Raw genomic sequence first — 21,197 nt, forward strand, 5'->3', positions numbered from 1 at the left:
AGTTTCAGAATGAATAAAATATATTTTCAATAAAATTGCCATATTCTAGTTAAATTTAAAAAATGAACAAAAATTCAAAATAAATAAAATGGCCATATTCTTGGAAAAAGTGGCCATCATTCCATTAACAGAAAAATCCTTAAAAATTATCCTAACAGGGGGTGCCTGGGTGGCTCAGTCATTAAGCGTCTGCCTTCGGCTCAGGTCATGATCCTGGTCGTAGGATTGAGCCCCGCGTTGGGCTCCCTGCTCAGCGGGAAAGCCTGCTTCTCCCTCTACCACTCCCCCTGCTTGTGTTCCCTCTCTCGCTGTCTCTCTCTGTCAAATAAATAAATAAAATCTTTAAAAAAAAAATTTTCCGGGCGCCTGGGTGGCTCAGTCATTAAGCGTCTGCCTTCGGCTCAGGTCATGATCCCAGGGTCCTGGGATCGAGTCCCACATCGGGCTCCCTGCTCCGCGGGAAGCCTGCTTCTCCCTCTCCCACTCCCCCTGCTTATGTTCCTGCTCTCGCTATGTCTCTCTCTGTCAAATAAATAAATAAGAAATAAAAAAATAAAAATTTTCCTAACGGTCAGGGTGCCTGGCTGGCTCAGTTGTTAGAGCATTCAACTCTTGATCTTGGGGTTGTAGTTTCAAGCCCCATGCTGGGTGTGGAGATTACTTAAAAATAAAATCTTGAAAAAAAACATTATCCTAAGGGTCAGTGTAACTTAGTTTTACAAATAATCAAAGACTCAACTAGATTATCAAATTTCCCAGGAGAAGATAAGACTCTGCACATTATCATTAATGATTCACCCACAAGAGTCCCCAGGCCTGCATACCTGGGGTGGTCCTCCCTGGAGGATAAGTAATTCTCGGACTGCTAATGGTTGATACACTTGATCCAAGATGTCTCTCAAGGCCTCCCTAGATAGCGTTCTTTCCTCTTCTGTTAAAACCTAAAAGAAATATGTACTTGGCTTTAGCAGGCAATAGAAGGTAATGTTTACAATCCTGTACAAAAACACTGATGAGAGGACAGGAGAGCAGGCTTCTTTCGCCTCTTGACTCCCTTCCACCTGGAGGAAGTATTAATACTAAAATGCTCCTGGCCCCCTCTGCATCCCCTCACTCACTTCTGGGCAGGAGATCTAAGGCACTTACCTTATTGGTGAGTTTGGAATAAACTTACTTACTGGTGAGTGTTGGCATGTACAACTTGGCTCATTCCTCTTCTACGTCTTGGGAGCAAGTGCATGTTCTGCTCTGCTCTTCCTTGCTGTAGATTTTACAGAGGCATATCCCTTGCCACGGGGGAGCAGAAGGTGCTGCAGTTTTCCAGCACTCCTTAAAACTGGGTGAGTAGTAAGCGTGTGTAGCTCTGGAATGCACTGTTAGGAAACCCAACTGTCTCCATCAATAAGCTATATCCCCAACTTTGCACTTAGGCGCAATAGAGATGACATTTTGAGTTTTTATCTCACTTCATCGGTTAGCTTTTAACTCATTCAGAAGCTGGGCAGCAAAGAGGGGTGCTATTTGTTGGGTCCCCTTGAACCTCAACAGTACTGCTCCCCTCAGTAACTCGGTAAAGCAGTCAGGATTGTGCCCATTACCATTTAGCAATGTGAAGCACATGCGCTGCTTAGAGCAGCTCGTAATGCTGGGACTTGCCCAGCTGCAAAACATGCACCCCCTGTGTTTCCCCTTCTGTCAACTTCTCTTGCCTTTCTACTTGGTCCTTTCTCTGTGCTTCCCTTTTCTCCCTCCTGCTCGACACTCTGGGGCACTGCTTAGGTAAGAGTAATAAGACCTGTGAACCCCCCCATCTCAGAGAACTGCAGGCAGTAGGCACGGATAGAAATGCCAAGACTCACACCCTGTAGTAAAGAGCACAGTGCCCTGCTCCCCGTAACATGATGCCACTGGGGGAGCTCATAATTTCATGTCACTGCTCGGATGATAGAAGCTTTTAGACAAATGTTTGTGAACATACGCAGGAAAGAAAAAAGAAAAGAGAGCAAACATGATAGAAGCTTTTAGACAAATGTTTGTGAACATACGCAGGAAAGAAGAAAAGAGAGCAAACAGAAAAGACACAAGATTAAAGGGTGACACAGAGAGGTGACAGAGAAATGCGGTGGGTGGGCATTATGAATCTGGCTGCAGGGGCTAAGGAATTAGCCCACATCCGAGACACACTGACCTTCGATACAATTATATCTTAACAACTTCTTCTGGCTAGGCTCCTATGCTGATGCTGGTGGTCTTCTCATGAGGGACTAGTGGCCCCTGCTATGTTGTCTTGTCTCTTCAGTTAATGTCTTAGGCTTCTGTAACCTCCATAGCACCTTTACAATCCAGGTACTCAAATCCTTACTATGTCAGCAAAAAAACAGGCCAATACCCCTAACAGCTAATAATAACAATGAACACTGATTGAATTATGCAGTGTACCCAGTGCTTTACCTACTTCATTTCATTTAATCTTCCCAAGAACTTAATGAAGGAGAGATGAATAGTTTAAAACTAATATTAGTAGTAATTACTTTCTGATGAGCACTACTGCGGATTGGGCTAGGTACTTTACACACATTATCCTTAATCCTCACAACCACCTTCCAAGGCAGGTATCATTACACACATTTTATTAAAAAAGAAACAGAGGCAAAAAAGAGAGAGAGAGAAAGAAAGAAAAGAAACAGACTCAAAGAAAGAGCCTGCAATACTTGTCACAAAATGACAAGAAGAAACAGGCGAAATGGACTCTAAGCATGCTAAGGACCAGCATCTAATAAATGAAGCTCCAGCCATCTAAAAAGATTCATTTATCTGCTAGATATGCTTTGGCATTCAACAAGAATTCTAGGTCTTTCTAGCGACCCTTTTCCAAAGAACTAAGAGCCATCTTTTACAACCACACATACAAATATACACACATTCACAAAGACACACACACACTCAGTGTGTGTTTACCTCTTCCTCAGGCTTTAGTGGGCTTCTCTTGGTTGGACAGAATCCCAGCTGGCACAGACCTGCAGCAATATCCCCAAAATGGCGGCAGAAAATCAAGCTCCCCAGAGATGTGTGACGTGCAACATTTAGAAGAACCCTGCAGCTGCTGTACAGCCTCCGGGTCGCATGAGGAGGAGCATCGAGACACACCACATCCTGAACAATGGCCCCAAACTCAGTTCTGCATCTCAAAGGGACTCCAACTCCAGGCACGAGATAGGGGCAAACACCCAAGGTGACTACAAACTGCAAGGCTGACTGGACAGTCTTCTGCTGGGAGATACTAAGTGTATCTGGGCTCAGGGCAGGAGCAGCTTCCGGAGTCCTCAGGTTGGGTTTGCCTGGATTGAAATCAGCTGCAAGGTGGATCATGGTTTCCTTCAAGCACAACAGCAACAATAAGGCTTGAGAGGTAAAACTCCAGGTGACATCCACAGAGTTTTGTGGCCATTCTGCCTTATTAGCAATTTCATCCCTTAGGAATTTGAGTTTCTTCCAGCGAGGATCCTTCAGCAATTTGTCCTCCAAAGCAGACAGGTTAGAATTTAAAGTAACCAACAGGACATCATGTTTTGTGATCTGTAGTGAACCTGAGTCCGATCCTTTTGAAGGGAAAAAAAAAAAAAAAAACGGATCACATACATGGGAAACAAACTGTACTTCTCTCTGTGTGGAATGCCTTACCCACTCCAGCTCACTCTGGGGCCTGGCCCAGATGTCATTGCCCCTGGAAAGCCTGCCCCAGTTGTGCCACCCAAACATAGCCAGAAATCAAGACCACATTGTCTGCCTTCCCAAAGTACTTTGGGATGAGGTTAGAATGATGTACCTAACGCATTATACTTCATCTAGTTTGTTTCTATTCCCCATGCGTTCTGAGGGCAGAGGCCATGTCTGGTCATCTTACTGGGCTTGAATTATAGCCAGAACTGAAAAATAAAAGGCTGAATATTTACCACAGAAGATTCATTCAAACTGTTCTAGGTGCCAGGGATAAAGCACTGAACAAAACAAAGTCCCTTCCCTCATGGGACTTATATTCTAGTGCGGCAGATCACAAAATACAGCCCTAGGTTCAGAGGGATTCATTTAACCACTTTTTCCCGACAAAATATCTATTTTCAATTCCTACCCCCGACCCTTCCTAAAATGGTCTTTTCTGCCCTCTACTGGTGAAGGAGCCTTAAATGCTCACAACAACTCCCTCCTTGAAACACACCCATCTCTCAAGGGCCTCAAGGGCCTCAAGGGCCTCAAGGGCCATCCCTCCAAGTGCCTCCACTGCCGGCTCCTTCTCCACCAGGGCTTCTCCTGAATTCTGCACCCTCTTCCTCGAGGATCTTCTCCAGGCCCATGTCTCTAAAAACCACCTATAAGCTACCAACTACGAACTTTGTATCCCCAGCCCATGTTGACCCTCTATCAGCTGCAAGGTGGATCATGGTTTAAGTAAAAAACATGGGATAAGTAAAAAGAAAATCACATTATAGTCAATTGTTAAAACCAGAGAGACAGAAAAAATCTTGGAAGCAGCCAGAAAAATATGAAGCACTATATATGAGGGATGGTGCTGTAAATGACTGTGAACTTATGAACAACGACTGCTACAAGATGGTAGAAAAACATCTTTAAAATACTGAGGGGCACCTGGGTGACTCAGTCAGTTAAGTGTCCAACTCTTGATTTCGGCTCATGTCATGATCTCAGGGTCATCATCTCAGGGTCGTGAAAAGGAGCCCCGTGTCGGGCCCCTCTCTGGGTATGAAGCCTGCTCAAGGTTTTCTCTCCACCAGGGCACCTGGGTGGCTCCATCAGTTAAGCGATAGACTCTTGGTTTTGGCTCAGGTTGTGATCTCAGGGTTGTGAGATCGAGCCCGGCATCAGGCTTCATGCTCAGCATGGAGTCTACTTGTCCCTCTCCCTCTGCCCCTTCCACCGCCCTCTCTCTCTCTCAAATAAATAATAAAATCTTAAAAAAAAAAAAAAAAAAAGATTCTCTCTCTCCCTTTGCCCCTCCCCCACTGCTTATGACACTTTCTCAAAAAAAATAAAATACTGACATAAGAAATAAAATGTCAACTCGGAATTCTAGATCTAGTAAAAATAACCTTCAAAAATGAAAATAAAGACATTTTGGATCAAGGAAAACCAAGAGAACTGTCAGCAGGCCTGCACTACAAACAAATGGTAAAGGAAATTCTTCAAGCTGAAGGAAAATAATACTAGATGGAAACTGGGATCTTCAGGAAGGAATGAAGAACATCAGAAATGGGGGCGCCTGGGTGGCTCAGTCGGTTAAGCGACTGCCTTCGGCTCAGGTCATGATCCTGGAGTCCCGGGATCGAGTCCCGCATCGGGCTCTCTGCTCGGCGGGGGGTCTGCTTCTCCCTCTGACCCTCCCCCCTCTCATTCTCTCTTTCAAATAAATAAATAAATAAATAAAAATTAAAAAAAAAAAGAGTATTAGAACATCAGAAATGGTAAATATGTAGGTAAATATAAAAGACTAATTTTTCTCTTAATTTCTTCAAATACATATGTCTAAGGCAAAATCTATAAAATGGGATTTATAACTTCTATAGATATAATAAACATGAAAATCATAGTAGCATAGAGGCGCTTGAGTGGCTCAGTTGGTTAAGTGTCTACCTTTAGCTCAGGTCATGATCTCGGGGTCCTGGGATCGAGCCTCACACCTGGCTCTCTGCTCAACGGGGAGTTTGCTTCTCCCTCTCACTTTCCCTCTCCCTCTGTGCTCTCTCTCTCTCAAATATATAAATTAAATCTTTAAAAAAAAATCATAGCATAAAGCCCAAGTGGGGTTATGGGAGCTATAAAATGACCCTTAGGGGCACCTGGGTGGCTCAGTTGGTTAGGCTTTCAGCTCAGGTCATGATCCTGAACGTCTATCATATGCTACCTTTTGTGTAAGAAAGGAAACAAATATAAAATACATTATTTGCTTTTATTGTCCAAAAGGCAGTGAAAGAACAAATTAAAAAGTAAAATGAGTTATGTACAGAGAGAACAGTGGGGAAGAGCTAGGGACAAAGTTATCCAGTGTTAGAGTTTTTGTTTTGGAACCCTATATATGTTTTTCATAGTTAAAAAAATTAAATAAAAAAGTTTTTCAAAATAATTCCTAAAAATCAAAAACATACAAATGGATCCAATAACTCTGTACTTCGGCTCAGGTCATGATCCCGGGGTCCTGGAGTTGAGTCCCACATCAGACTCTGCTCAGCGGGGAGCCTGCTTCTCCCTCTCCCTCTTCATTCCCCCTGCCTGTGCTCTCCTGCTTGTTGTCAAATGAATAAATAAATAGAATCTTTAAAAAAATAAATAAAATGACCCTTATAGTTGCAAGGTTCGTAACTGTTACGTGAGGTAGTATCAATATTAATTCTAATTAAAAATTAGAAAAATTAAGGACTTGTATTGTGATTCCAGGACAACTACTAAAAATATAATGCAAAACGGAGGGTTATGGTTAGAAAACCATAATAAAATGTTGACAATGTAAATGAATACAAGAAGTAACACACTTCAAAACTAAACTTAAAACACCTTCTAAGAAACAAATTAGAAAAGATTAAAATGGAATGATAACTAAATGAGCACTCAGCAGGGGCGCCTGGGTGGCTCAGTCGTTAAGTGCCTGCCTTTGGCTCAGGTCATGATCCCAGGGTCCTGGGATCCAGCCCCACATTGGGCTCCCTGCTCGGCGGGAAGCCTGCTTCTCTCTCTCCCACTCCCCCTGCTTGCGTTCCCTCTCTCACGTTCTCTCTCTCTCTGTCAAATAAATAAAAATAAAATCTTTAAAAAAAAAATCAAAGAGTGCTCAGCAGTGCATTACTTATAATAATGTAAAATAAGAAATATATATTCAGTAACAGGAGATGGATGAGTAAATAACCGTCTACCTGTACCTAACATACTATATGTAAGTGTAGTATTTTATTATTTATTATCTCTTCACCAACTAGAATAAAAGCTGTTTGAGGACAGGAATGTTGCTCTGTTTTGTTCATTGTTGTATTCTCCTTGCCTGGAACAAGGCCTGTCAGATAATGTAGTATTTGTTCAAACTAGGTAGTAGTTGAATGAATGAATAATGGAATATTTGTCGCCATTAAGTTATGTCAAGGGGCGCCTGGCTGGCTCAGTTGGTACAGCATCTGACTCTTGATCTTGGGGTGATAAGTTCGAGCCCCACATTAAAAAAAAAAAAGCTTCAGTGAATATTATTTAATGACATGTTCATTAAGTACATTCTAAAGTGAACAGAGGGGTGGGACACCTGGGTGGCTCAGTGGGTTAAGCATCTGCCTCCAGCTCAGGTCATGGTCCCAGGGTCCTGGGATCAAGTGCCATGTCGAGCTCCTTGCTCAGCGGGGAGCCTGTTTCTCCCTCTGTCTGCTGCTCCCCCTGTTTGTGCGCTTTCTCTCTCTCTGTCAAATAAATAAATAAAATCTTCAAAAAAAAATAAAGTGAACAGTGTATGAAATACTATATGGGCAAAAGATACAAACACTACAGAAAAAGAAATGCAAATGACTTCTAAACATAAAAATATGATCAACCTTGCTCGTCACAGAAAAGTAAATTAAAACTATACTGAAATAGCACTTCCCATTTATCAACTGGCTAAAATCCAAAAGTTTGTAACACATTATGTGGCAAGGTTTTGGGAAAGCACGCACTGTCATACATTGCTGGAAGAAACGAAAATGGTAACATTCTTGAAGAGAGCAATTTGGCAACATCTAGCAAAATTACATACGTATTTAACGTTTGGCCCAGCAATCCCGCTTTTTAGGAATCTATCTTACAGATAAATACACAGGCAAAAATGCAAAATGACATATACACAAGGGTATTCATTGTAGTGCTTCTTGTATTTACAAAACACCTGAGGGGCGCCTGGGTGGCTCAGTGGTTAAGCGTCTGCCTTCAGCTCAGGTCACGATCGAGCCCCGCATCGGGCTCCCTGCTCTGCGAGAAGCCTGCTTCTCCCTCTCCCACTCCCCCTGCTTGTGTTCCCTCTTCCATTGTGTCTCTCTCTCAAATAAATAAATAAAATCTTTAAAACAAAACAAAACACCTGAGACAACCCACATGTCCATTAAAAGAGAACTGACTGAATAAACAATAGTATATCCAGATAATGGCATGCTTCTAAAAGAGGAAAATTGCTGTGAACCACTATGTAGTAATCTCTAAGACATATTAAATATTAAAAGTAAGGTATAAAAGAATGTCTATCATATGCTACCTTTTGTGTAAGAAAGGAAACAAATATAAAATACATTATTTGCTTTTATTGTCCAAAAGGCAGTGAAAGAACAAATTAAAAAGTAAAATGAGTTACGTACAGAGAGAAGAGAACAGTGGTGAGGAGCTACGGACAAAGTTATCCAGTTTTAGAGTTTTTGTTTTGGAACCCTATATACGTTTTTTGTTTTTGTTTTTTAAAGATTTTATTTATTGGGCGCCTGGGTGGCTTAGTTGGTTAAGCGACTGCCTTCGGCTCAGGTCATGATCCTGGAGTCCCTGGATCGAGTCCCGCATCGGGCTCCCTGCTCGGCAGGGTGTCTGCTTCTCCCTCTGACCCTCCCCTCTCATGCTCTCTCTCTCTCTATCTCATTCTCTCTCAAATAAATAAAATCTTTAAAAAAAAAAAAAAGATTTTATTTATTTATTTGACAGAGAGAGCGAGAGAGGGAACACAAGCAGGGAGAGTGGGAGAGGGAGAAGCAGGCTTCCAGCTGAGCAGGGAGCCTGATGCAGGGCTCCATCCCAGGACCCTGGGATCATGACCTGAGCCGAAGGCAGACGCTTAACAACTGAGCCACCCAGGCACCCCCCATATATGTTTTTCATAGTTAAAAAAATTAAAATTTTTTTCAAAATAATTCCTAAAAATCAAAAACATTCAAATGGATCTAATAACTCTGTACTTTATGTCCAAGGTTGTCAAACTACGATCGGCAGATCAAATCTGGCCCACCACGTTTTCCATAAAGTTTTATTGGAACATAGTCATGCCCATTTATTTATATATTATCTATGGCTGCTTTCAAGCCACAACAGCAGAACTGAGTAATTGTAACAACTATATGGGTCACAGAGCCCAAAATATTTACTGTCTGCTCCTTTACAGAAAAAGTATGCAGACTCCTGCTCTATACCAAGTTAGCAGCATAAATGCAGAGAATTATTTCAAGTGACTTGAAATATAGAACTTTAGGAACACCTGGGTGGCTCAGTTGGTAGAGTGTGTGACTCTTGATCTCGGGGTTGTGAGTTCAGGCCCCACACTGGGTACAGAGATTACTTAAAAATAAAATCCTTAAAAAAAAAAAAAAGGAACTTTATATATCCTGAGGACAACAAACAAAAATCCCCTAAAATAAGTATTTTTGTTGATGATGGTGATATAGGATTTATTTATTTTTTTTATTTTATTTTATTTTTTTTTAAAGATTTTATCTATTTATTTGAGAGAGAGAACGAGAGACAGAGAGCTGGAGAGGGAGGAGGGTCAGAGGGAGGAGAAGCAGACTCCCCGCCGAGCAGGGAGCCCCACGCGGGACTCGATCCCGGGACTCCAGGATCACGACCCGAGCCGAAGGCAGACGCTCAACCATCTGAGCCACCCAGGCGCCCCTATTTTATTTTATTTTAAAGATTTTATTTATTTATTTGACAGAGAGAGACACAGCGAGAGAGGGAACACAAGCAGGGGGAGTGGGAGAGGGAGAAGCAGGCTTCCCGCAGAGCAGGGAGCCAGATGCAGGGCTCGATCCCAGGACCCTGGGATCATGACCTGAGCCGAAGGCAGACGCTTAATGACTGAGCCACCCAGGCGCCCCTAGGATTTGTTATTTTAAAATATTATATGCATGTGGGTGAATGTGTTAAGCACATACTTATATATGTGTGTGTATATATATAAATGAAATAAGTAAATGTCATTAATTTCATTGGAACCAGTATTTTCAGATAAAAGAAATACAAATATAAAAATATAAAATACAGAAGAATGGCTAGGTGGACAAATATGTGATAAAGAATCTTGGTCATGGTATATGGGTTTTCACTGTAAAATTCTGTTTGCTTTTCTGCAAGACTGAAAATTTTCATAATGAAATGTTAGGAAGAATTTAAACCCCATCATATTTCATTTTAATTGGGATATCAGTAAGAACTGTGGATTTATGTTTTGTTTTCTGAAAATCCACATATTTCACACCTCTAATAATTGAAAAAGTCTGTAAGCCATGACACCAGGGACAATGAATATGCCTAGTATCCACAGTATAGTCTCTAAATACTACTTCTCCTTAGGGGGCGCCTGGGTGGCTCAGTAGGTTGAGCTTCTGACTCTTGATTTCATCTCAGGGTTGTAGGATCAAGCCCTGTGTTGGGCTCTGCGCTGAATGTGGAGACTGCTTGAGAGTCTCTCTGCTTCTCTGCCCTCCCACCCCTGCCCACTCGTGCTCTCTCACTCTCCCTCTAATAAATAAATAAATACCACTTCTCCTTAAAGACAGCAGTTTTCAAGAATGGGGCAAGAAATGTATAAGATGAGTCTGGGACATCTTGTCATGCCTGAAAGCAAGAAGGCTATCAAAGGCTACTAGGGTCATGTCAAGGAGCCCAAGAGCCAATTTGGAGTGGCTCCCACAAGCCATAAAGGCGACAATTTGAGTATCAAGAATAATGAGTACAATTTTTGAAACATATCCTATACACAAAAAAAATCTATTAGCTCATAATAAAACAAAGAAATTACTTCATTGGTTATATTTGAAGATTAAGACACTATTATTCTGAAAACTGATCAATAAAGGAACACTATGAACCTGTTATTAAAATATGTACATGTATATACACATATAGAAAATGGTCTTAAAGGTTATACTTCAAAGTATTAAGTGATGACCTCTGGGTGGTAGGGATATGGGTGATTTTTCTTTTTTGCTTAATTATATTTAAAAGATTTTTCTAGAGTGAATATGTATAGTTTCTGTACTTAAAAGAGTTGTTTTAAGGTTATAAAACAGTATATAGTCTATCCATTTTTATCAAAAAGAAAAATATTTCCCAAAATGCAATCTCCAGATAGTGGAGATTAAGGTCATTTTATTTTTCTTCTTTTAGTTTCCCTATATTTTTAAAAACTTTACAATAAGGAATATCAACTACTTCTATAAAGAAAAAGGAACATAACACTACTTGTTAAGAATAATGAGAATCAGAAGAGTAAGAATTTTTCAGTACTTCTCTAAGACCATCCAGGGCAAGTGTTCTGATTCAGTAGCATGAGTATCTGGTTCCTTTAGCTAGTATGTACCTAAAAAGGAAAGGACTGCTCTCCTAACTTGTCACCACTAACCATTAAGATCACTAAACAACCGGGCGCCTGGGTGGCTCAGTTGGTTGAGCGACTGCCTTCAGCTCAGGTCATGGTCCCGGGGTCCTGGGATCGAGTCCCGCATCGGGCTCCCCGCTCTGCGGGGAGCCTGCTTCTCCCTCTCCCACTCCCCCTGCTTGTGTTCCCTCTCTCGCTGTGTCTCTCTCTGTCAAATAAATAAAATCTTTAAAAAAAAAAAAAAATCACTAAACAACCTCTAAATGACTTCCTGTGACTTTATAAGATCTTTGAACCCAAACATGGGACACAAAGAAAATGATTTAAAACAAAAGCTATTAGCTGTTTTTCAAGAGCCCCTTAATAAAGTAGTCTTCTCTGCCCTCTACTGGTGATAAATAAAATCTACTTGAAAATAACAAAGGAATCCCTGAAAGCTGTTTTCAAAATGGGGTATAAGGACTCATGTTTTGATGGGTTTCAGATCCTCAGGGAGTCTGCAAGTTCAAAACTATTTTCATATTAATACTCGACAAAACCCTTCCAAATGCTGCTTAACACATTTCCTAACAACAGAGGTGGAGATACTATGCCTTTTACGGTCTCATTCTCTCATGAGTGTACCAACTATGAAAAGTTCATTGAGTTCAGATTCCACATCCCAACTAACCTTTAAGAAATTACCTCTTGTTCAGATTCAGTACAGCATGAAAAAATATTCACAATTATCTGAAAAGGCAATGGAGTTCTTCCTTTTCCAACTACATATCTGAGTCTAGATTTTCTTCATCTATTTCAATCAAAACAAACTATCATGACAGACTAAACAGAGAAGCAAATATGAAAATCCAGCTGTCTTCTAATAAGCCAGATGCTAAAGAGATTTGCAAAAATCATAACAATGCCACTCTTCCTGATAAGTTAGCTCTTGATCACTACACTACACGACGCAGCCTCCAAATGCTACTCTATGTACCTAAAACCACCCCTCTCACACTTCAGGAAATGCTGCCCTTACGGACAGCATCATTTAATCTTCCCAATTTCAATGCCTATGCTTTGTGACATTTAAAAGCAGACTTTACAGTTTGTGTGGTACTTTTTATTATGTTCAAAGTGCAAAGCAATACGACATGCAAAAATAAGTGTGGTGCAGCTTATGTACAAATTATCAAAATTTCCGGCCCCTTCCTGACAATGTAATTCAAATTTAATGACAGAGTTCAGTGAATCTATATATAGTATAGAAACTTACAGTTAGGAAAACTGTTGCTGAGATGGTCTCCATTTCTTACAAATAAAACTTCACTAAAGTGACAAACCCCTGGGGCACCTGGGTAGCTCAGTCAGTTAAGCATCCGACTCTTGATTTCAGCTCAGGTCATGATTTCAGGGTCGTGGAATTGAGCCCCGCATTGGGCTCTGTGCAGAGTCCATTTGAGATTCTCTCTCCTTCTCCCTCTGCCCCTCCCCACCCCTCGAAATAATAAATCTTTTAAAAAAAAAAAATTGACAAAACCCTTCCAAATGCTGCTTAACACATTTCCTAACAACAGAGGTGGAGATACTATTAACTGCCCCATGATGAAGAATAGAAATGGAAGGCAGAGGAAGAGAAAAAGCTTAACGAGGCAGACGTTTCATGGCTCAAAAGTGAAAGACCATTGGTCCTCCTTCCTTTCCGTCTATGAAATTCCCACTGAGACTGAATTCCTCTTCCTCTCGTAGACTTCCACGGCTCCACTCCTGATGACTCCTCCTCTATCCCAATTGCTATCTGTACCATCCTTTCACCACAGGCATTATCCCACCATGTTGAATGTCTCTTGGTCTATATGCACAGTACCATCTCCCCAAAGAGACAAGACACTTGGGAGCATAAACGTTTATGTAATTTTGTTTCTCCAATAGCAGTAAGGTCAGGCTACTATATACCGATGACTCCCAGTGAATATTACCTCAAAGGGAGTCAATTTAAAGGCAAATAAAAAGAGTTTAATCCAGCTGGATGTAATTTTAACCAGTACTTTCATCCGGACTCCTCAATACCCTCCATCCATCGGGGACATCTGAATATTCATGATGCACAGATTTTTTTAACACCGTCAGCAGCTGGTATGAGAAAAGGAAAGAGCAGGCAGATGCACACAATATATAATACACTGTATGTGCAGAATTGTATCATTTTACCACAGTACATATTCTTTTTCAAACAGGAATGCTTGAATTCCTGTATGTTAAATGAGTACATGTATGTATGTAACCCCACCACATATTCTTCAAGATTTAGAGAGGGTCTTTTTTTTTTTTTAAGATTTTATTTATTTGTCAGAGAGAGAGAGAGGGGGCACAAGCAGGGGGAGTGGCAGGCTCCCCGCTGAGCCAGGAGCCCCATGTGGGGCTCGATCCCAGGACCCTGGGATCATGACCTGAGCCGAAGGCAGACACTTAACCCGCTGAGCCACCCAGGAGCCCCTAGAGAGGGTCTTCTATAAATGTGCTTTGTGATACATGATTACCTCCAGATTTTTTTGCTCATTTAACCTCGTCCTCAGTCATTTCTAGTTGAGTTGCTAGACAAGTGACCTCTCAATTAGCAAGTTAAAACTATGTTTTGCAGTTTACTTCTTCATTGGGGCAAAGTAGTATAGTTATCGTACTATAGTAGAAGACACCTGAGTTCAAATCTTGGCTCTATCAAAAAAAAAGTATCCAAAATATATAAAGAACTTATACAACTCAACACCCAAAAAACAAGTAATCTAATTTAAAAATGGGCAGAAGACATGAACAAACATTTCTCCAAAAAAGACATCCAGGGACGCCTGGCTGGCTCAGTTGGAAGAGTAAGTGTTGAGTCACGCCTGATCTCGGGGATGTGAGTTTGGGCCCTACGTTGGGTGTAGACATTACTAAAAAAGTTAAATAGGGGTGCCTGGGTGGCTCATTCGTTAAGCGTCTGCCTTCGACTCAGGTCATGATCCCAGGGTCCTGGGATCGAGCCCCGCATCGGGCTCCCTGCTCAGCGAGAAGCCTGTTTCTCCCTCTCCTGCTCCCCCTGCTTGTGTTCCCTCTCTTGCTGTGTCTCTCTCTGTCAAATAAAAAACAATAAAAATAATAAAGTTAAATAAATTAAAAAAAAAAAGATATCCAGGGTGCCGGGGTGGCTCAGATCATGATCCCAGGGTCCTAGGATCGAGTCCTGAATTAGGCTCCCTGCTAAGCAGGGAGTCTGCTTCTGCCTCTGGCCTCCCCTCTGCTTGTGCTCTCTCTCACTCAAAATAAATAAATAAAATCTTTAAGAAAAAAAAAGATATCTAGATGGCCAATAGACACAAAAAGATACTCAACATCACTCATCATCAGGGAAATGCAAATCAAAACTACAATAAGCTATCACTTCACACCTGTCACGATGGCTAAAATAAACACAAGAAAGAACAAGTGTTGGTGAGGATGTCAAGAGAAAGGAACCCTTGTGCACTGTTGGTGGGAATGCAAACTGGTGCAGCCACTATAGAACTAAACACTACGAAGTTTCCTCAAAACATTAAAAATAGAACTACTCGGGCGCCTGGGTGGCTCAGTTGGTTAAGCGACTGCCTTCGGCTCAGGTCATGATCCTGGAGTCCCTGGATCGAGTCCCGCATCGGGCTCCCTGCTCGGCAGGGAGCCTGCTTCTCCCTCTGACCCTCCCCCCTCTCATGTGCTCTCTCTCTCTCATTCTGTCTGTCTCAAATAAATAAATAAAATCTTTAAAAAAATAAATAAAAATAGAACTACTCTACAATCCAATAATCACACTACTGGGTATTTACCCAAAGAATACGAAAACACTCATTCAAAAGGATATAAGCACCCCTATGTTTATTGCAGCATTATTTACAGTAGCCCAATTATGGGAGCAGCCCAAGTGCTGTCCATCAATAAATGAATGGATAAAGAAGATGTGGGGGGTGTGTGTGTGTGTGTATGAATATTATTCAACCATAAAAAAGAATGAAATCTTGCCGTGTGCAACAATATGGATGGAGGTAGAGAGTATAATGCTAAGCAAAATAAGTCAGAGATAGACAAATACCATATGATCTCACTCATATGTGGAATTTAAGAAAGAAACGAAAAACACAAGCAAAGGAGAGAGAGACAAACCAAGAAACAGACTCTTAACTATAGAGAACAAACTGATAGTTACCAGAGGGGAGGTGGGTGGAGGGATGGGTGATACAGGTGATGGGGATTAAGGAGTGCACTTGTGATGATCACCAGGTGGTGTATGCAATTGAATCACTATATTGTACACCTGAAACTAATGTAACACTGTATATTAACTATACTGGAACTTAAAATAAAAAAATAAATTAAAAAACATCCGGGGGTGCCTGGGTCCTGGGATGGAGCCCCGTTGGGCTGCCTGCTCAGCGGGGAATCCGCTTCTCCCTCTTCCTCTGCCTCTCCCTCGGGCTTGTTCCTTCTCTCTCGCTCTGTCAAATAAATAATTTAAAAAACAACAACAAAAACCCAACCTGGCTATGGCTGTTTGGCTAAGTGGACAGAGCATGCGACTCCTGATCTTGGGGTGGTGAGTTCAAGACCCACATTGCGCATACAGCCTACTTAAAAAATTAAAAAATATGCTGGTTCCGGGTGCCTGAGCAGCTCAGTAGGCTGGGCGTCTGCCGCTGGCTCGAGTGGTGATCCCAGGGTCCTGGGATCAAGCCCAGCATCAAGCTCCCTGTTCAGCCGGGAGTCTGCTTCTCCCTCTCACTCTTCCTCTGTGCTCTCTAATAAATGAAATCTTAAAAAAATATATATATATCCTGGCTCTACCACTTACTAGACTGACATTATACCAACTTCCAATGTACCTGAGCCTTGGTTCCTCATATGTAAAATGAAATACAAGTAATACCTATCTCATGGAACTGTCGTGAAGATGAAATAATATACATGTAAACAGCATACTATTGGGCCTGATACTTAGTAGGCACTCAATTGCTGTTATTAATGACTTCTTTTCGCTTCTCCCAGATATGGTACAATGTTTGTGGGAGTTTTTGCATTTGGAGGGCGGGTATCTCAAAATCACGTGGAACATCACTTCATGGCCCTTCATGTACCTTACCCTGCTCACCCTACAAACCCCTTCCTGCACATTATGCAATCCTATCTCTTGTTTCCTTTCTCAAAGCTTCAGATAACATCAGAGGCTCCATACTGAATAATTTGCCTTGGTTTGAGAATGGAGTTCGGCAGACCTCGGTTCTGGGTCTGTGTTCCGCCCCTAATTTGACCACATGATCTGGGGCAGGTTACTTTCCCTTCAGTGAGCCTTAAGTGTCCTCAGGTGTAAAAGGAGACTGCGAGGCTCAACCACTGCCACGGTCCCTTCAGATTCTCAACTGGGAACATCTTGTTAACTCATCACGAAAGATTAAAAGTGACTATATCCCTAATACTCTCCCGAAATCCAGCTCAAAGGCCACTGCTTCCTTTTTCTCTACGCCTCGGAATTCTGTACAAATCTCCAGCGTCCACATTAGACCCTGCGCACTCAAGAGGTTGGACCTCACTTTCCGCGTCAGGAGCGCCTACCCTTTTGGAAGCTCTTGCCGCAGTCCCTACCTCAGAGGGTGACAGTCAGGACTGAATGGAACCATGTACCCAGGGCGCTTAATAGTGAGTGCCTGGCACAAGGTAAGCGCTCAAGAGACGTCGGTTACCATCAGTATTCAGCGGATCCCATACCCTTCCTGAGCTTCGGCTTCCTCAAGTAAAATGAGGCTGGACCGACAATGCCCAAAGCCCCCAGGAGCGGGACGGGGCAGCCTCAGAGCTGGGGGTCCCAAGGAGGGCCTGAGGGGCGCACACTACGGAAGGCAGGGCAGCCCGGGAAGACTGGCGGCCCTGAGAGTGCAGCCCGGCGCCGAGATCCGTCCTCTCACCTCCCGGGCTCAGCAGCAGCTTCAGCGCCTCCAAAATGCTCTCCAGACCGCACGTTTCCAGAGCCTCGCCGCCCGCAGCCTGTTGGGGGGCCGCCATGATTGGAGTGGAACGCGCCACTGGCGACCTACTCAAGCCGCTCGGCGGACCGGAATCGCCGCCATATTGAATGTGGCGGAAGGTCCTAGGGGCGGGGTCCGATGCAAGGGGCGGGGCCTGTGGGGCGGGGCCGACTCGAGGGGTTGGGCGTTTCACAAATACTATCTCAGGCCGCTTTTACTGTCCTGAGGGAAAAAAACAGCTAACACAGCCTGCCTACACGCACAATTTCAGAAATTCAATATGATTAACCACTAAATAAAGAATAAGGAACAGAGAGGTACAGTAGTTGATCATGAAATAATACGTATCAGTATGAAGATAAGTGGGTAGGGAAGCACTAAAAGACAGTGAAGTAAGCAGATGCTGTGCCTATTATAATGAAGTTTGGATACACATAACAATATTCAACTGAATACTGTTGAATTTCTTTGTGAGTGATATTTAAAAACAAGTGCTGGAGTGCCTAGCTGGCTCAGTTGGTAGAGCATGTGACTCCCCGCATTGGGCATGGAGTCTACTTTAAAAAAATAAAAATAGTGCTAAACACAAATGCATCCATTCTGAATAGCTACAAATATTGCTATTGGTGATACAATATCTGAAATGGGCTAATTACAGTTCCCAATAAAATTTAAATCTTTGCTGGGCGCCTGGGTGGCTCAGTCGTTAGGCGTCTGCCTGCGGCTCAGGTCATGATCCCGGGGTCCTGGGATCGAGCCCGGCATCGGGCTCCCTGCTCGGCGGGAGGCCTGCTTCTCCCTCTCCCACTCCCCCTGCCTGTGTTCCCTCTCTCGCTGTGTCTTTCTCTGTCAAATAAAAAATTTTTTTTTTTAAAGACTCCATTTATTTAGTGTCATAAGTCTTATAAAATTTTTCCAGCAAAAAAATATATCCCACATAGAACATTGGATGCATCTTATAATAGGATGTTGGAGGAGTGCCTAGAGTCTATAAGGTTATAAACATAAGCTCTGCATCCGAAAAAAAAGGAAGCATTCTCAAGATTCTCCTGCCCTAAAAAATCATTAAAATTGGCTTTTAATTACCCTACTTCCTTAGAATCCGGCATTTACACTGAGAGGATTTTAGTTTATAGAACTGGATTCTGGCAGCCCTTCCTTGGTTTGCTCTGGGCAGCTTTGTTAAAACACTTAAGCACTCCCTCCCCCTTCTCATGCTCTCTCTCTCTATCTCATTCTCTCTCTCAAATAAATAAACAAACAAAAAAACACTTAGGCACAGCTGGGAGGCTCCCTAGCAAATATGCTGTTAAATATCCACCAGAACCAATATGCACGAGAGCTACATGAGGGAGGATGCTGCTTCCCTGAAACGAACCATAAGGGGCTGTTCAAGACACACACAGAGGTCTGTGTTCACGGAAGGCAGATTCCATTGATTTGAACTTGACCAACAAGGAGCCCATTATCAGGGACTTGAGGGACAGCAGTTGAACATCTTATCCAAGCTGGCTGGGACTGCTTGCCTCAACCCAGAGAACTAACAAGGCTAATGACACCCAACGGTTATCAGTGGCTGTTTTACAGAAACATAATTCCCAGTAAAGACTCCAGCAAATTAAAAGTTCTTATGGGTACTGCGCCCCTTATTCTATAATAAAAACAAGAGCTCACATTTAACAAGCACTGCCATGTGCCAAGCACTCTTCTAAATGCTTTATACATATCAACTCAGTGTTCACAACCACCCTATGAAGTAGGTCCAATTCTCCCTTTGGACATAAGGAAACTGAGGTAGAGAAAGATAAAGTAACTTGCCTACATCCACAGGTGGAAAGGACAGAAATCAGGATTTGAACTCAGGCAGCATGGCTCCCGTGTGTCTTCTCCAAATATGACCTCGTCAGACCTCGTCAGTACCGGTGGAACCAACGAGGAGGAAACGTGCCAACACCTCTGTTGTCTTTCTCACAAGTCTCATTTACTGACTGCTGTAGCCCTCTGCACGTGGTCGGTACTTTGTAAACGGTTTATTTTCTATAGAACCATTTTATTTGTCCTCATGATATTATATCTTTCCCTGACCTTATTGTGGTAAGATATGCACAAAATAATGCCAAACCCAGGGTCATGATGTCTGTTTTCTTCTGAGGGTTTTATAGTTTTCGCCCTTACATTTTGAGTCTTTGATCCATTTTGAGTTTATTTCTTGTATATGGTGTAACAGTGCGTCTAATTTCATTCTTTTGCGCATAGACACCCAGTGTTCCCAGCACCATTTGTTGAAAACACGGTCCTTTTGGCAGAGCATAAGGAAAATAGTGACATTAAATAGCGATAGAACAGGACAGATGGCAGCTACACTTGTGAACATAGCGTAATGCATAAACTTGCCAAATCACTAAATTGTACACCTAAAACTAATGTAACATTGTGTCAGCTCTACTCAGTGTGTGTGTGTGTGTGTGTGTGTGTGTGTGTATGGTCATCTTGGTACTATCAAAAAAACCTTGCCTTTTCTCACTGAATGGTCTTAGCACCCTTGTAGAGTATCATTCGACTATCTAAGGGTTTACTTCTGGCTTCTATTTCTCTTTATAACTTTTTATTTTGGAATACTTTAAACCTGAAAAAAAAAAGTTGAAAGGCTAGTACATGAACACTTGCATACCCTTCACCTGATTTAGTCATTATGAACATTTCATCACATTTGCCCGTGTGCTACCACTCTTGACGTACTCTGTTAAACCTTTGATTTGCAGACGTCACAACAACTTTTATCTCTGAATTCATCATTTATCTCCTAATAAGGTTCTCCTAGTGAACTATGTCCCCAAGAAAACTAGTATTTATTCAGGAATATCATCTACTCTAAGATCCGTATTAAAATTTGCCCAATTTCCAGGTCACCTGGATGGCTCAGTCGGTTAAGCATCTGACTTTGGCTCAGGTCATTATCCTGGAGTCCTGGGATGGAGAGCCCCATGTCACCTCAGGCTCCCTGCTGAGTGGGGAGTCTGCTTCTCCTTCTCCCTCTGCCCCTCCCCCTGCTTGTGCTTTCTAATAAAAACCTTTTTTTTTTTTTTAAGATTTTTATTTATTTGACAGAGAGAGCACAAGCAGAGGGAGAGAGAGGGAGAAGCAGGCTCCCTGCTGAGCAAGGAGCCCGATGTGGGACTCTATCCCAGGACTCTAGGATCATGACCCAGGCCGAAGGCAGCCGCTTAACCAACTGAGCCACCCAGGCGTCCCTCTAAAAAAAATCTTTTTTTTTTAAGATTTTATTTATTTGACAGAGAGAGACACAGCGAGAGAGGGAACACAAGCAGGGAGAGTGGGAGAGGGAGAAGCAGGCTTCCCGCGGAGCAGGGAGCCCGATGCAGGTCTCAATCCCAGGACCCTGGGATCACGACCTGAGCCGAAGGCAGACGCTTAACGACTGACTGAGCCACCCAGGCACCCCTCTAATAAAAATCTTAAAAAAAATTTGCCCAATTTTTCTTTAAAAAAAGTCTTTTATGGATTTTCAATTTTCGCTCCTGGACCAAATCTAGGTCTATACCTTGGCAGCTTCTCAAACTATACATAGAACTACCAATATAACCTAGCAATTCGACTCCTGGGTAGATAACCAGAATTGAAGTTTCAGTATGCCAGTGTTCACTGCGGCATCATTCACAACAGCCACAAGGTAGAAACAACCCAAGATGAACGGATAAGTAACACATGGTGTATATACACACAATGAAGTAAGCAGTCCTGACACGTGCTGCAATACCCTGGGAACCATGAGGCCAGGTGAAACAAGCCAAGTTTAA

At 42.4% G+C, this 21,197-nt stretch overlaps 1 protein-coding gene across 1 annotated transcript in view; it reads right to left on the reverse strand.

The window, feature by feature from the left end:
• Positions 1-17,477, reverse strand: part of TANGO6 (transport and golgi organization 6 homolog) — a 189,092-nt gene extending 171,615 nt beyond the window's left edge. Inside the window, exons 1-3 of the mRNA XM_081806421.1 lie at positions 17,320-17,477; positions 2,959-3,599; positions 825-941 (exon numbers count right to left, since the gene is read on the reverse strand). Coding sequence (XP_081662547.1) covers positions 825-941; positions 2,959-3,599; positions 17,320-17,416 — 855 coding nt within the window. The 5' untranslated portion in view covers positions 17,417-17,477. The remainder of the gene's footprint in view (positions 1-824; positions 942-2,958; positions 3,600-17,319) is intronic.
• Between the last annotated feature and the right edge of the window lie 3,720 nt (positions 17,478-21,197).

Source organism: Leptonychotes weddellii, chromosome 16 (assembly GCF_054177405.1).
Source record: "Leptonychotes weddellii isolate Sample4059 chromosome 16, ASM5417740v2, whole genome shotgun sequence".
NCBI classification, from domain to species: Eukaryota; Metazoa; Chordata; class Mammalia; order Carnivora; family Phocidae; genus Leptonychotes; species Leptonychotes weddellii.